The following is a 16,296-nucleotide window of genomic DNA, read 5'->3' as shown; positions in this document are numbered from 1 at the left end:
AGACAATGGCGGTCCGGGACGGGTACGGGTACGGGTCCTTCGGGGCACCCCGAGGCCCTCGAAATTTACGATGATCGGAGATTTATATTCCTTCTTCGATCCGTACACGACTCGCGGCCGAATTAATTGCGCGACGCCTTCCTACGGTTTTCTCGTTATCTCGAATCCGGTAGCACGGTTCCGCGCACGCGCGCTCGACTCCCCACGATTTCCATCGCGAACGTCTCGATCGAAACTTTCGATCTCGATTTCTCGAACCCGCGTATCTCGTACGGCCGATTCGCCGCAACGGAGAAACGATCGGTAATCGTGGATCGGTTCGATCGACGGATTTCCTCGACGAGAAACGCGACCAAACGGTGGCGAAACGCGGGAAATGCGCGTGTTGGACAGCGAAACTCGCGACGATCCTCCAAGTGGAATTTTCTCTTTGGAATTCGTTTCACGGTGGGATCGTTAATATCCCGCTTGGTAATTAAACAATCGATCGGTCTATTTTTTACTTTTCGTATCATTTACAATTTCGTATCGTTTTACCGGTTCGAGGCTTGCGTCTCGATGCGAGTAAGATCGTAACGCGCGATACGCTAAACTTTCCCATCTTTTCGCGGTCTTTCGAATAGTGCACTTTAATCTACGATAAAGAACGCGCGCTTAAACGGAATAGTATTTATCCCCGATTAAATTCTACAATTCCGGGAACGACCGGAAAGAGATCCTTATTGTTATTATTATTACCCGTCTCCGTTGCGCGCATAGGTACGAGAATAATTCGTACGATGCCGAGGCATCGGCCGTAGCCTGCTTTTAAAACCTAACCTCGAAATTATTGCGCAACTACCAACGGTTCGAATCGAAGCGAGGAAATGGATCGAACCGAGATGGAAATCTAAGAAGGAAAAGTTACGCAAGATGGATAAAAGATCCGGTGGCACGTTTGGAAAGCAGAATAGCTTGGAAGATCACGAATTTCAAAGGGAACGAGGCGCCGCAGTAACGAGAAGAAAGGTAGGAAAATGACACGGGGTTTACACGCACGGTAACACGGAAACAGCGACGGTGGAAAGTGTTCGATGCGTCGTTGTTGGTATATTTTATTACGAATTTTTTCGCATCGTTTAATTTGAAATTTCGCGTCGACGAACATATTTACCGAAGTGGGTACCGAAGTGTGTACACCTCGCTGTACGAAGTGTTCCAAAATACGTAAGCACAACTTCAAAGGCGAATCTCAATTTCCAAAGAAATCTGCCGTACTGACGGTATAATCTAGTAATGCAAAAGTCTCTCCAGAGGTGGCATCGAGAGGATTGAATCGAATTACAAGATTTCTCCTTTCGAGTTTCCGTACTGCCCCCCTCTGTTTTCGTCCACCATAATTCTCCCCGTACCAACGACCGGGACGATTTTTCGAAGGATCGTTCGCGGGTCCGATCGCGCGATCTGTGTCGCAACCTAAACCGTGTCGAATGACGGAAAGCCGCCGCTGCTATCGTTCGAGGTAACGTCTCCTCGTGGAATAAATCGTCGCGGATCTGTACGGAAAGTCCCCCTATAAGGTGGCTGCTCGACATCCGGTACAGAAACGCGGCAAAATCGGTCTCCTCGCGGAACGATTCCTCTTATCGCGTACGCGAAACCTAGAAAGTCGATTTCACCGGGAGGACCAACGAAACGATGTTGGAACGAACGCAACAACGATCTCAAGGGTGTCAGATGTCGATGTCACTTTTAAGTACTGTCTCCGTATTGGAGAAGTCGTTCGCCACGCGGAAGGTCAACGGTTTCACTATTTTTCTTTTGGCTTTTTTCTAGTCGGTTCCAAGTCGTTCGCGTCAAGACGTATCAATGTACACTTGTTTCTTCGGACTTTGTATTCTCATATGTACAAAAATTGTACTACTGGAAACGCGAGATCCCTGCGTATCATGATAAACTGAGATATTTTAGCGGCTATAGGGTCGAATGTAGGAAAAGGATAGGGGAGAGCGTTTCATCCCGGGCCTGCTAGTGGACTCGTCGGTAAGGCATCCTAGCAGGCTCTGCCTTATACGCCGTGACATTGGAAGATCGGTAAAGGATCGCGTATATACACTGATCGGAGCAGGTACAGGAAAACTTGCGAGAAACGATTGATGGTGAGTTTTCCTCTGGTGGCAAGCGTGGATAACTCCGCCGCGATATTATAATCTGAACTTTACAACGAACAATGATGACGGTTCGCGATTGGATCGAGACGCGCGGTTCATCCGCGAGTTCAACCTTGAGAGCCGAAAAAGTGGCGCGAGGGGAGGGATACCGGAAAAAGAGTCGCGTTACTCTCCGGTATGATCGTTCTCTCGTTCTGTAGCTCCGTAGCGGTAGTATCGGGGAACGTGATCCCGGGCGGATGTCACCGTGCGCCGCGGTAACGCCAATCTCGCCCAGTATGCCTATCTTTACGGCGTTTACCTGACCGGCTACGAAGGAGGTGGACGCGCCATTACTGCTACGGAAGATAAAAGATAGGCGCGCGCCACGCCGCGGTCCATATATGTAAATACCTCTGGGGAACTCGCGTACACATCGAGTCGGGCAGGAACGAGAGGGTTGCCGGTGAGTAGAACGCTGGAAGGGACCGGTGTGGCAGGAGGACGAGGCGAAACGGTGGCGGAGGGCCCGGGGGTGGAACGAACGAAACGTACGGTCAGTAGCTCGCGTATGTAACATACTATCTTGAATATGCGCATACATCGAGAATTGCCCGCTTATTCTGAGAATTGGTTAGGCGATCGAATGCGCGGGAGCTGCCCGTCTTCTCGTAATTGCCTCCCTTTTCTCTCCTTCCTTCCTTCCTTCCTACCTCCCTCGTCCTCGCCACGGGCTCAACCGTCCCTCCGGCTTTCCGTTCTTCTTTTTCGATCGGTCGCGTTCACCCGACGCGTTTTTCGACCTTTTCTTCTATTCTTTCGCCGCGCGTCTCGCAAACGATGCGTTTTCGAGCCTCTCAACGCCCCCTCCTATCCTTCTTTGCCCAGCTGACCGAAATCATCCGCGAGGCTAACGGAAATCTCGATTATTCGCGCGCGGTGGATTTTCTTCGAGCGGAACGCTCCGAACTGTGTCCCACGACGCATCCCCCAATCGAAGAATACGAGAACGAGCCTATAATGCTTCGGAGTACGAAATTTCTCGCGGTTCATTGTCCATAGCTGTCTTCGCTGATTCTTGGAGAACCAGCGGTGAGGTTGGATATCGAGTAGAGAAACGTGAAGCTACTTCTTCGTTTAGGAGCGACACTGTCGCGGGTTGTCCTCGACGGTGTCTCTCGTCAATGGAGACTCCGTTCGAAACGACTTATCCGCCAACGAACGTCTATTTTTCGATAGTTTCATCAGCGATGAATCCTACTCTCGAACGCGGTCTTCATTGACGAGAAACATTCTCGAGAAAAACTCGCGACAGTTTCACTCTCGAGTGGACACGTAGATTTATCGTAGAGTAGGCGCGCGAGAAATTGACCAAAGTCCTATAAATTGAAACAGGGAAAGAGGAATCGTCCACTCGCATCACGAGTTGTCGTTATTGACCAAATTGGCCACGCGAGGAGTTCATCGCGCGACGAGCCAATTTTGCTCCCGAGCGATACGCAACTCGAGCCGATCGACTTTGTAACTTAAAAAATGAACAAGGTACCGGAGCCGTTTACGATACACGAACGTATCGACGTACGATCTCGACGAATCTGGAAACGTTTTTGCATTCCGCGAATGTTACGCGTGAAAATAGAAAAATGATACACCGAACCGATGGTGCGACGTATTTTACTTTAAATTTGAGAACTCGAAACTGCTTCGAATTCATCGCTGATAAAAATATCGAAAAATAGACGTTCGTTGCCGGATAATACTGCTTCGGATGATACGTCGGAGGATGAAACTGGTTCGGATTCATCGCTGATAAAAAATATCGAAAAATGACGTTCGTTGCCATCGATACGAGAACAATTGTTTATCTACCAGTGTACGATGCTTTTGCTTCCAGATTCTTCGAAAAATATGCGCGTTTCTGTTTCTCTAATTCGCCGCGTACGCGTGTTCCCGCCAAGTATTCGTTTATCGCGAATTTCGTCGGTTGGGAAACGATAAATTTTAATTCGGAGATCTTTAGGAAGTTCTCAATTTACACGACCGACGAACCCGTAAAATATTCAAGAACACGCGCGAAACGAGCGCAACCCGGATACGAACTACGATGTTTTACAAACAACGAACTCTCCAACTAATACGGTAAGTTACGCTTACTTTCCAATGCTGGTAACATTGTTACGCGAACGAGGTTGACACTGTTTACCAGCGAACGCGGTTGGATACGCAGTTTTCAGACGGTTTTCGTCCACCGATAATTATTTTCCAAGCAGTTTCGGACAAGTTGCGAACACATCGTGGAAATTTTCTTAGGGAGGATCGTTGCACAACCGTACAAACACACGGTTGCGCGTAATACGCGTACGAGCGAATATATAATTACACGTCGCACGATTATAGACTTTAAAATATCATTTACGCCCGTGTTAACGTCGGGTTCGTAAGGCTTAAAATCAAATATCGCGTCGCTTAATCGAGCGGAACGTTCTTTATTTTATCAGCCAATTAGAGCAGCAACATACGTAACGTTATCGTTGGTTCTACGTTCCGTCCATGCGGTTTCTGTCCTCCTCGGGAAAACAATTATCGTTTTAATAATTTTACGCGGTCCTCGCGATAATGGGCTTTTGCGTTTCGGGGTAATCGTCGAAAATAAAAAAATCCTGATCAATCGAGACTCGAAGCAAGGTAAATTGAGGCTCGAATTCTTGACAAGATTTCATTTTTACCGACATTGGCCTTTGAAGTTCACGCGGGCACGATCACGTGTAATAAACAAAATTTCGTTGTTGGAAAACACGCGAAACTACTCGAAACTTAACTACTATGGAGCCGAAATACCGCGACGATCATCGTCCACCGTTACCAAAGAACGACAAATCTACGATTATCCATATTCCCCCCAGATTGTTACGAAATACGTACACCTAACAATAGAACTCAAAATTGTACAGGAATTTCCTCAGCGATGTTGATACGTACCGCGGTAATCTTCATTGTTTTCACGTAACTTGAAAAATTGTTCGAACCATCTTGTACGTCTACATTTTGTCTACGTTTCGGATCGTAAAAATTAGAACCCATTTTGTTCGTTATCGTTCCGCTCTGAAATGTTTCTCAAACGTTAATTTTCTTCTTTCTTGTTTGTATCCCTTTTCATTCGTATCCACCTGTACAAATGTGCTTTCAAACGCATAAATAAATGATCATTCTCCTCCTTACGATCAGAGTTACAATTCAAAGCCTTTTACGATCGCTGCGTGGAGAATCTTAAAATTCTCGCCGATTCTGTCGATTCGGCGTCGAGGACGCTCTTAATTCGGGTCTTGGACGCTGTTAGTTCGGGTCTTGGACGTTGTTCGACGCCTGACGTCGCGAGGATCACCTCGTACTTTTGGCTCTCGACGAGTGCCCCGAGGAAAGGCCCGATCGAGACGGAAGTTTGAACCGGTTGCGGTCGAAAGACGAATGCGGGGAGTTTCGAGTGCAAGCGGAGTTCTCGGTGGCCGGGAAAGAGGAGCGTCTTCTCGCGCCAAAGCTTGGAAAGTTTCGAGCGGCACGAGGTTCGAAAACGGGGCCAGTCGGTTACTCGGTGACGAATAGGGTAAACTAGCGAATGAAAATCACCGCTCGATGCTTTTCCCCGGTGGATCGAAATTCGAAATCGCGCGTACTCGATTCGTTCGTTCCCGTTCCGGGTGTATCGAAACGTTATTCCGGCGGAGCGTGGAAAGGATCGCGACGAGGGTCTCGAGGAGCGGTAGCTACGACGATAGCAGGGAGCCTAATCCTTCGAAACGGTCGAGATCGCGACATTAAGCGAAACCCTCTCGGTCGTTTCGGTGCGACGTCGAGACTTCTGACCGGCCATTCGGTTGCTCCAAGACTCCGGTAGTCCGACGTCGAATAGGTGGTGTTACAGAATGTAATGCGTGTACGAGACGGCTCGTGGAGCGAGAGGGGATAGGGGTTAGAGCGAGAGAGAGAGGGAGAGGGGGTAGGGTTTGGCGCGGAAGCGGCGCGGAGGGAACGCAAAAGGGACGGAGGATATCGAGGATCGAGCGGGACCGGGGCCGGAGAGTCGGGGCGAGCATAGGTGTTAACATTTGCTTTACAGCGATCGCTCTACACCCGTGCGATGGTTTAATACTCTCGAGTCCGACGAGGCCTGTACTCTCTCTCTACGGTCGACACGCGAGAGAAACGCCGCTCGGGTTCGCGACGCGACGCGACTCGACGCGACGCAACGCAACGCGCGGTAGAGCCGTGGCGCCTGGTTACGGGCACCCACGTACGCTCGCGCTCCGCTCGAAGGTATACGCATCGTAGGTTCGGTGCACGGAACACGGTATTTCCGTGGCTCGTTTCGAGCATCCGTTAAACGGTTTAGCGGTCGTCGTCGGTGGCGCGCGTCGTTACGCGACCCCCCACTCCCGCGACTTTCTCCCACCGTTGGCTCGCGCGAGAGATATCCTTCCCGGTAGAAGTTAGCGACCGGGTCCTCCGAATCAACGAACGAACGGACACGGTTACGGAGGAAGAAGGGGGGACTGGGACCGGAGAGAGATTCTTTTAAAAGGATTCGAAAACACCGCGCGCCGGTAATTTCAACGCTATATCGGGGCATTAGCGCCGCTCGCGGGTTTCTATTTACATACGTTGGTATTAGGAGGAGCCCCGCGGAGGACGTATACTTACACGGGCCATAATGCAGGCCCGTTAAATACTAGAATGACCCGCGGGGCTTACAACCCGCTATGAGATGTTAATACGACCGGTGGCGAACAGCTAGCCGACTTTCTCGTTCCTCGTTTGGTTCGAGCGGTCTCTCTCGGCCAGTGAGACCCGCTCCACCGAGTTTTCCGTTTCATCTCCGTAGTTTCCTCGGACACTCGGGTGCGAACGAGCTCCTCTTTCTGGCCTCTACCCCTCTCCTTCTTCCAGCGCCAAGGGGTGGGAGGGGGGCTCGGTGGGCCACGGACACGGTCTTTTATTTTATAGTTATGCAGCGAGGACACATTTACTACGACCGCGGCGAACGTTCCGTGGTTTCGAGCCCGCGACGACCAGCTTTTATTGTCCCCGACGCTTTTTATCCCTCGGAACACGCGCTAGCTCGCTCGCTCGCTAGCGCGACTATCACCGTACTCCACTTCGAGAGGATCCGTTCCCCCGCGAGAATATCGCCGTCGCGTCGGTGTGATTCGCGCCGTCGCGAATAACGATGCATAGATACCAAAGGGGCGGGAGCTGCCCCCCGCCCCCTTCCACCCGTTCCCCCGTTACTTCGATTCGCCGGAGGGCGAGGTGTTCCCCGTCTTTCGCGGATTACGTATTTATGGGACGCGCGCGCTCGTTTAACGCACTCCCGTAACGGTGAACTCGAGCGAGGATAAACAACGGGAGGTACGGGGATGGGGGTTGAGGAGGTGGTACCCCGTTGACGGTGAAAGGCACCACGCGGGGGCACGAAGAGATCTCCACTTTGTACGCGCGGTCACGGTACCGGGGCTCGATGTATCCACGATCCACGATCGATGCGATATAATTGTACCTAACTGGAAATCCCATGATAAATACGATCCTTTTGTCGGTGGGTCCCGGATAACGCGGCAAGTTTTCTATGTTAAACCCATTGTTGTCGCGGTACAATGTTTGCCATACGTCACGGCGGCCTATCGAGCGGGTCGGGAGAGGGGAGGGGTCGGGGGTCGGGGGTCGGGGGTGTGGGGGGGTCCCCGGTACACGAAGAACGTGCCCGAGCAATTACTTTTACGCGCCATTCTCCGGGCGATCGTTTAAAATTATTAATCGCCCGATAATTTCGCTTCGAAGCGCCGCGGGAGGGGGTGAATAGATACAGAAGGGAAAGAAGAGAGCGCGAGAGAGAACGAAAGAGAATCGGACGAGAAACAAAGAGACACCGAGTGGAAGGGAGAGAATATCGACGGTAGGGATCGTAAACCCGCGCGGAACAAACGGCACTCACTTTGTGTAGAAAGCGTTGTTGCACTCGGAACAGACGAAGCTGCGTTTCCGCCCGGACTCGTCCGACCATACCGACGAGCTCGAACCGTTACCTCCGCCTCCGCCGCCTCCTCCGCCGCCACCGGTGCACTCTTTTTGATGGGCGTTCAGGTCCGATCGCCTCGTGAAAGACACGAAGCATTTGGCGCACGGAAACGGCCGCTCGCCGGTGTGGCTTCTGATGTGATTCCGCAACGACACTTTGGCAAAGGTCCGTTTGCAGACCGGGCAGGAATATTTCGGCAACGACTTGCCACCGCCGCCGCCGCTCGGTTCCTCGTTATCGTCGTTCCGCGCGATCCCCGAGTGAAGAGCCTCGTGAAAGATGAACTCGGCCCGCGAATCCGTTGAGAAACTACAGCTGCCGCATTTCCATTCGTCTTTGACGCACGCGGTTCCCGCGCGGCTTAATTTGTTATCGCCGCGACAGTTGTTCTCCCTTGTGTGTCTCGTCACGTCCTGCGAGAGAGCGAACAAGGTGCCGCATTTCGGGCATCTGGAACCGAAAGAAACAGAAAAACCCAAACGATTATCGCGGGGGCGACGATACCGGCTGATCGCAAGCCGCGTAGATCGTTCAACGTTTAGAAAACGGGGTTCAAGGCGGAGTGTGCACGCGATCGTCGCGACAAACGTTGCATCGTACGTTGCAATATGGGTATCGTCCGTTCGCGAAAAGAAGGCGGACAAGCGTTCAATCCCTACTCCAGTTATAGTTTATCAACTTTTCCTCTCAGTGTTGCAAAGTAACGGGCGTTGACAGCGCGAGACTTTCAATACACTCCAATGTACTGTTCGTCCGCGAGAAAAAGGCAGACGAGCGTTCAATCCCTGTTCTAGTTATTAGTCCATCAATTTTTTCTATTAGCGTCGCAAATTAACGCACGTTCACAGCGCGAGATTTTCAATATACTGCAATGTACTGTTCGTCCGCGAGAAAACGGCAGACGACTGTTCAATCCCTACTCCAGTTACAGTTTACCGACTTTCCTTCTTATCGTTGCAAATTAACGCACGTTCACAGCGTGAGACTTCCAATACACTGCAATGTACTGTCCGTCCGCGAGAAAACGGCAGATGAACGTTCAATCCCTGTTCTAGTTATTAAATTACCCGTATTATGCGCAAACTTGAATATTTTGAAAAATTTTCAAGCGACATTATTCCAGAGTTACTGAAATATATACCGATATAATTTTTGTTGTAACAAAACCGTTATCTCGCGATGTATTTCGTACGAGAAAGTAGATCAAGTTATTTGCAATTAAACGATTCGTTTGTCGCTTCGTATTATACTAAACGCGTGAACTCGCTATTAGTCTCGATTAAATACCGTTTACGAGTAACATCACGGTTCTTAACAACTTGTTAAACAATCCCGAAATTTGACGAAATTGTCTCGTCTCGTGACACGTCGAAACACCGTCTTTTCCTCGAGCAGGAATCGCATCGTACCGTTTATGGCCAACATAACTCGGTTAATCGAATTATCGCGAATGTCGATCTTTATTGCGATAGCATCGACATTTTCGGCTCCATCGACACCTTCGAGCACGGTGTATCGTGTAGGCTCTCTATCGAACGAATTATTCCTTTTCTCTCGCTCGTACCTGTACCAATTATTTCACGCCGACGGATAACAGGTCGTTTAACCCCTTTGCCTACGATATCGCGAAACTTGGGGTAAAAAGAATCAAACCGAACGCAAGAACCACGGTTGAGTCTCGTCCACGCTCCTACGTTGAAATATATTTTCATAAAAAATATATTTATCATAAAAATATTAAAAAGAAACCCTGGCGCAACTTTTCTTCTTCGAGAATAAAATTGAACGTTCGCGAGCACAGCGAGACGAGCTAACTCGTTGATTGCGACACGTGTCATCGAAACTGTAATCGTAGGGCGAGGGGGGTTAAATAAATAAACGACGAGAGATCGCGAGCGGTCTCCCACCCTCGATGCGCGATTACCTGTGACAAAGCTCGGGGTGACGTCGAAGAAGATGCTCCTTGTGCTCCGACAAATTCGGCTGCTTCTCCTCGCATCGAGGACACTCCCGTGCGGTGCTCGTCGACAGTCCCTCCTCGCTGCTCTTACGCGCCTTCACGGTTTCCTTGTGGCTGGAGGTTCTCCGATGGAGGACGGCGTCCCGCGCGGTGGCGAACTTCATCGAGCAAAACGAGCAGAAATAGGGGTCCGGTTGATTCGAGTCGTTTGTCTCGTTCCTGTCGTCGTGTCCCGCGGCGTGCCGAGTCAACTGGTGACGCTGAAGGGCCACCAAGGACCTAACGATTTGGGGACAGAGATCGCATACGATTCGACGCTGATACGCGTCCGTTGCGGTCGCGCTGCCCGCGTGACCGGTTTCCTTCACGTGCAACCGGAGCTGTAAATTATAGCGGAATCGGCGATCGCAACTACCGCAGGGTAACGCGCGTTGACGACCGATCACCGCTGGCACGGAACCGTTCATCATCGAAACGACGTCCCGGTGGCTCGTACTCGACAAGTGGGAGTCCATCGTCTCGTTCTCCTCGCACCAAAAATCGCACGGGGCGCACGTGTAGCTTCCGGCGATCTGAGAAAAAAGATGACAGTTTTTAGAAATATCTTACGAGCGAATTTTCCGATTTTATCCGCCCGAAGAAATCAAGTTTCGGGAGGCTCGAAGTCTTGTCTTCGATTTTGATACCAAACCCTTTTTGAAGCCTTCCGCAAAGGCTATTTCAGAATTTAATCATCTTTTTCGGAGTTAGTTTATCTTACGAGCGAAAATAAGAAACAAAGTCTCGTAAAGAAGGTCGAATGAAAGTTTCGTTAGAGCTGTCGAGAGATTTAAGCAAACTTTGTACACGGTGTCGCCGAATTTAAAGGAAAAAATATTTCGGGACGGTGTAAGGAATTTCTCTCTGGATCGAACGTAAGACCTTTCTCAAACCTCTGTAAAGGGTATCTCGAAAGTTAACGGTACTGGTTCCATGAGTAGAAGTAACAACTGCAATCTTATAAACATGGATGAAAGCTTCGTTAACGTTAAAACTACCGAGAGATTCCGATATGTTAAGGTATACCTCGTATATATCTCGAAAAAGCCGATAGTCCCGGAAAGAGAAGAGTAACATCGACCGTACGCGTAGCATAGAAAAAAGTCACGTCTCGAGGAAACGTACAATAGAGTTTAGAGAAAATTTTATTATAAATTCGTGACCGACCATTATCGACCGGTTGGAAAATCTAGCTTTACAGAGTTTACCGTTCGATGTTTCTCTCACCGGTAATAATTTTCGATGGTTCCGCATTGAAACGTATTAATTCGTCTACCGACTTCGATAACCTCCAAACTTATCCGTATAACGCTTTCGTGCGTTCTCAATTACGAGTACGCGAGCGTAACCCGGTTAGGTGTTGCATCGAGCCAGATTTCGGATCTCGTTCGAAAGGATTCGAAGCAAATATCCGAGCTCCGCCTCCTGGAAGTTAGGTTCGCATCGTGCGTTCGATGGAGCATAATTGCCCGGTGCCAACTTCTCTCTTCGAACTACCAACCCTACCGCGTTCTCCGACGAATCGTGTTTTTCGATCAAAGCCATCGTAACGGATGCAACAGGACGTTTCTGTATATTCTATAATACAAAGTTCAAATAAACGCGAGTTACGTAAATTCGGAGCTTTTTTAAACCAAACACTTCGTTGCGTACAATAGAAACGTTAGAATAGCTTAACGGGAATTCCAGGTCATTTGGCACGACTTTGTTAATTAGTATCGAGTTGTCTAAACGTTGATTCGTGCAATGCGAGCCCTTGTTCGAGGATACAACAATTTGAGTGGTAATTTTAATTATTTCTTCTCGTTCCCTTCTCTCACGAAACCACTGGCCTGGTATCCGTTCGAAATGCACAATTTGTTACTCTCCTCGCGGTACCACTTTGTTATCGTATCGTCGTTATTACAGTCGACGGAACATCCCCGTTTAAACGAACAGAGAAATAAATAAGGTAACGTACGAGGATAATTCGAACGGTACAAGTTAGGACACACGTGCATGCACGGTGAAACTCGAGTTGAGCAACGATCGACCGGTAGTTGGACACGATCGCTTCGAGCATCGACAATGCTCTATAAAAACAACATATGTGACAAATTCTCTGTACAAAATAAAGAAGAAAGTTCGTAGGAAATTTACGGGATGGCAAAAAAAGACAGAGGTAAGAAGCTCGTTGCTCAACTATCGAAGAAATACCGAGCGAAATTGGTATCTCGTACGCGACGGTCAATTTTAACTAATAGCTCGAAGAGTGCAGCCTGGTAGCTGCATCGCGACACTTTGGTGCACAATGCTCTCGAGTTTTCCGAGTTTTTTCCACCAAAGTTCCTTCACTACCCTATCTCGAGTCTCGATATACGAGATATTTTTAAAAAATGCTTCGAAACTTTTCAGACTCGTAGCACTCGCTAAACTTGCTAAAAAATGCTCGGTAAATGCACGTCGTTTCGGAGTAAGCAGCGATTTTCTATTTCTACGATGCGAAATGGTCTATTCGCGTTTGTTTGTTGCTCGCGACAGGAGAACGTTGTCGAAGATTGTAAAGAATTATCGCATATTTTAACTCGTCGAGGGAGACGTTTCACGTGTTGTCAGAAGTTTGTTTTCTCTTGAAACGTTAAACTTAAACGTTGCACGAACCAATTGACAGGCATTTCGTTGCCACAGGTTTGTCGAAGTGACATCGATTAAACGGTTGTGCGAGCAAATCAAATATTTACGCGTTCGAGCAATTCGATAAGACGGTCCTCGATTTTCCTACCTCGAGCAACGAATAAACGGGGTTAGATAACTCGCGTTATCGAAAAAGGAAATCGCTCCTAAGTTTACCGAGCGTCTTCTATTCGTTTTGACAAATACACGTCCGATTGTTTCGAATCGTCTTTCGAAAACACCTTGTACAAATGCACCGATAAGAATCTCGTGTATCGAGGAGCAAAGAATTGAATTATTTTTTAATTCGAAATCGTTCGAGTCGATTATAAATTCGACAATTCTCGAACTGTCAAACTGTCAACGCGATTCGTTCGAATTGTTTTAATTCAATTTTAACCCCCTCGAATCTCGTACCTCCGCTCCAAAGTCTTGAAATACAACGACCACGACTCACGATGTTACAGTGGTCTGTATAAATATGAATAGAAAATTTCAAAGCAAATATTATTTCACTGTTTACGATTTTTCTAGAAGTCCGTGGGCACTTTTTACTTCTTACGGGCCATTTAAATCCGATTACCAGACTCGCAATTTTTGTAATACTGTATAGAACTGTTACAAGACATTAATAATCGTAGAACGTTACGCTCAAAGACGAAAAAAGAATCGAAAAGATCAAATCTCGCCCTAGTTGTTCACATTGCTAAAAATTCTAAGTAATCCAACCGACCGTATATATATTTTCCAAATTCCTCCAATTTCCAATCTGACGCAAAAACGCGTGAATCGTAATTGACGGTAATTTTCATTTTGACGCAACGACGAGTCATCGAACGCGAAGGTGTCAAATACGATCGTTTCGAGCGAAGATTCGATATAAATATATTTATATTCGTTCCGCGTGACTTTCTCCCATTCTGGAGAACTAAGATCCACCTAAAAGGGAGAACATTTGACGACATTACGAGCATTCGGGAAAATGCGATGGGAAAACTGCACAGTCTCGCGCACCAAGGTACCCGGTACTGTTTCCAAAAACTGCAGTCGGGAGAAGAACGTAACATTCAGAGGAGATTGCTTCGAACGAGGTCGTGTGCAAGTTTAACGTAGAGTGCTGCTCAAAAATCTCGAGACATTTACGGTTATTAACGAAACTCTGATATTCAATGTGGATTATGAATTTTCACCCAGTCTCGTTGCTCTGCGATACAATTACAGTTACGCTTCATTTCAATCGGTTATTCAGCACGATAATTATTTCGACTAACCGAAAATTCGTAAAATTTTTAGATGGTTCGGGGGTGTATCTTGCAAACGCGAAGATTCGCAAAAATTAGCAAGGATTGTGCAAACATTGCGCGGAGACTGTCAAAGCATCGATATACAGGATTTTCCAATAAGAACGATACAATTTTGAATGGTCGCAATCGCCACGCTCGTTAGTGAATAATCGTACGTAACGTGTGTACTCGGTAGCGGTTTGCAAATCATCGAGAATCGATGCACGGTTACCCGACGCGTTCAAGTTATCGAAACGATCGAAATTCTTGTTCGTTGGAACGAAGTCTCGTGCACGTAATCGTCCGATGAGATTTGTGATCCATCATTTAGCGGAAAAATTCCAAACGGTGGGCTCGATTGACAATCGACTCGTTCCAACGTACGTCGATTCAGTTCAAGAAACGAAGAGAATATTTAACCGAGAATCTAAATTTATCGACACGACGACGCTAGCAAGGACAGGGCATTCCTCGGACTTTTGTGTCGCGTTCACTGCCCGGGACCCGATCCTGCTGGACATTTAAATAATATTGCATTTCGCGTACAATGTCGTTGAACGTACTTCGAAACGAAACAACGAGCACGGGATTATCTTTCGTGGTTTCTATTTTATCTCGATCCGAGGTTCGATCGTTCTTATTGGAAAACCCTTTATATCGTAATCGCGACATTTCTTCGACTCCCTTCGATAACTATGACTCCCTGCTAGCTTCGAGTTTCGATTGTTCCGTGGGCATAACAGGGACCCCGATATACGTCTCTTCGATGCTGTTCCATAATTGTTCGAAATACGTTGCTCGTTTTCTACGCGTTTCATCGCTAATCTCGATCTCGCAGGGACGAAACAAATTTTAAACCAATTCCAACAAGGCCTTGTAACCACTCGCTAGAGTGTTCAGAATAAATTGTTAAGGAACGTGACACGTAGACTTGGAGAACGTATGCTTACTTTCTCTCATAATTGTAACAGTATATTCAACCTACTTTACGTGCCGTCACTTAAGCAGAGGAGAGTCATTGCAGATTTTTTATTTACCTTTCAAGTCCTATATCGTTTAATCGACCGTCGATTGATTTTTGAAACGATCTATTTCAAACTACCGACCAGAACCTTGCACAATATAGATCCATTCAGTATTAATACCGGTAGAACAAATTTAAGTACTAAAAACTGAATCGTTAGAATTGCGAAGAGTCGACGAGTTAGGTTATTTTTAAATTTATTTCGCAGTATTCTTACTTCTTTTAAAGCCTCTTGAAGATAACCTTCGTTTCGTATATTTGCGAATACTCTCGGATCGGTTGCACCGATCTCGTTCGACGTAAAAGAGTTACTGGCCCGTAAAATAAAGATGGTTATTATTAAAAAAGAAGAAATCGATCGAAATGAAAAACGTCGAGAAAAATCTGTACGATCATCGTTCTCGCGCGTCGGTCTCTTTCGTTTTGGTTCTCTCTGTAACCGAGTTGTATCGGTAATGAGTTAAGATCGTATCGAAACGGACTAGTAGCACAGAACGTACAATGCGTATCTACGTCCGAACAAGCGAGAACGAGTCGTTCGATACCGTGATCGCATCTACCTTGGATGGTTGCGAATTGAGTATAAAACGATAAGAGCGAGCCGTTAACGAGTGTTTGAGTTAGAGCGAAATAGGTGGGTCATCGCGGTGGTTCGAGTATCGTTCGTCGCGATTAATAAGATCGATGTTGAAACGAAAATACTATAATTGCCGGTGTAACGAAGCTGCGGAGTCTTTCGAAGAATCTACCTCGGTATAGAACGTCCACCATTTTGGTACATTGAGATTTAAAATGTACACGTTCCGAACTTCGGATGCTCGTTACCGTGGAATTGGTTTCACGAGTGAGAGATGGCGAGGTATTTGTGCGAATGCGTATAGTCGAGAGTGGCGATCGGATGTTTCTTTCGTGCGAGGATTATCTCGCTGTGCGAATGTTCGGTAATTGTTACGAAAAGAAGTAAATCGCGAGAGGTAAACAAGAGAGCGTACAGTGAACGAGAGAGCGTACAATAAAAGTGGGCCTATCACCGAACAACATCACAGTCTAGATGAATCGTTATTACCAACCTCGTGTGTATACTTTGTAATAATACTGTACTTGTAACTTCGTACGTACACTTTATAATAATGATAAAC

General features: G+C 47.5%; 1 protein-coding gene across 1 annotated transcript in view; it reads right to left on the bottom strand.

Moving 5' to 3' along the window:
- LOC143153187 (uncharacterized) overlaps positions 1-16,296 on the bottom strand; it is a 69,015-nt gene that overhangs the window by 31,418 nt on the left and 21,301 nt on the right. The window contains exons 5-6 of the mRNA XM_076324123.1: positions 10,124-10,731; positions 8,116-8,649 (exon numbers count right to left, since the gene is read on the bottom strand). Coding sequence (XP_076180238.1) covers positions 8,116-8,649; positions 10,124-10,731 — 1,142 coding nt within the window. The remainder of the gene's footprint in view (positions 1-8,115; positions 8,650-10,123; positions 10,732-16,296) is intronic.

Source organism: Ptiloglossa arizonensis, chromosome 12 (assembly GCF_051014685.1).
Source record: "Ptiloglossa arizonensis isolate GNS036 chromosome 12, iyPtiAriz1_principal, whole genome shotgun sequence".
In the NCBI taxonomy this organism is placed as follows: domain Eukaryota; kingdom Metazoa; phylum Arthropoda; class Insecta; order Hymenoptera; family Colletidae; genus Ptiloglossa; species Ptiloglossa arizonensis.
The sequence above is the reverse complement of the archived record's forward strand: the minus strand, read 5'-3'. Positions and strand labels throughout refer to the sequence as shown.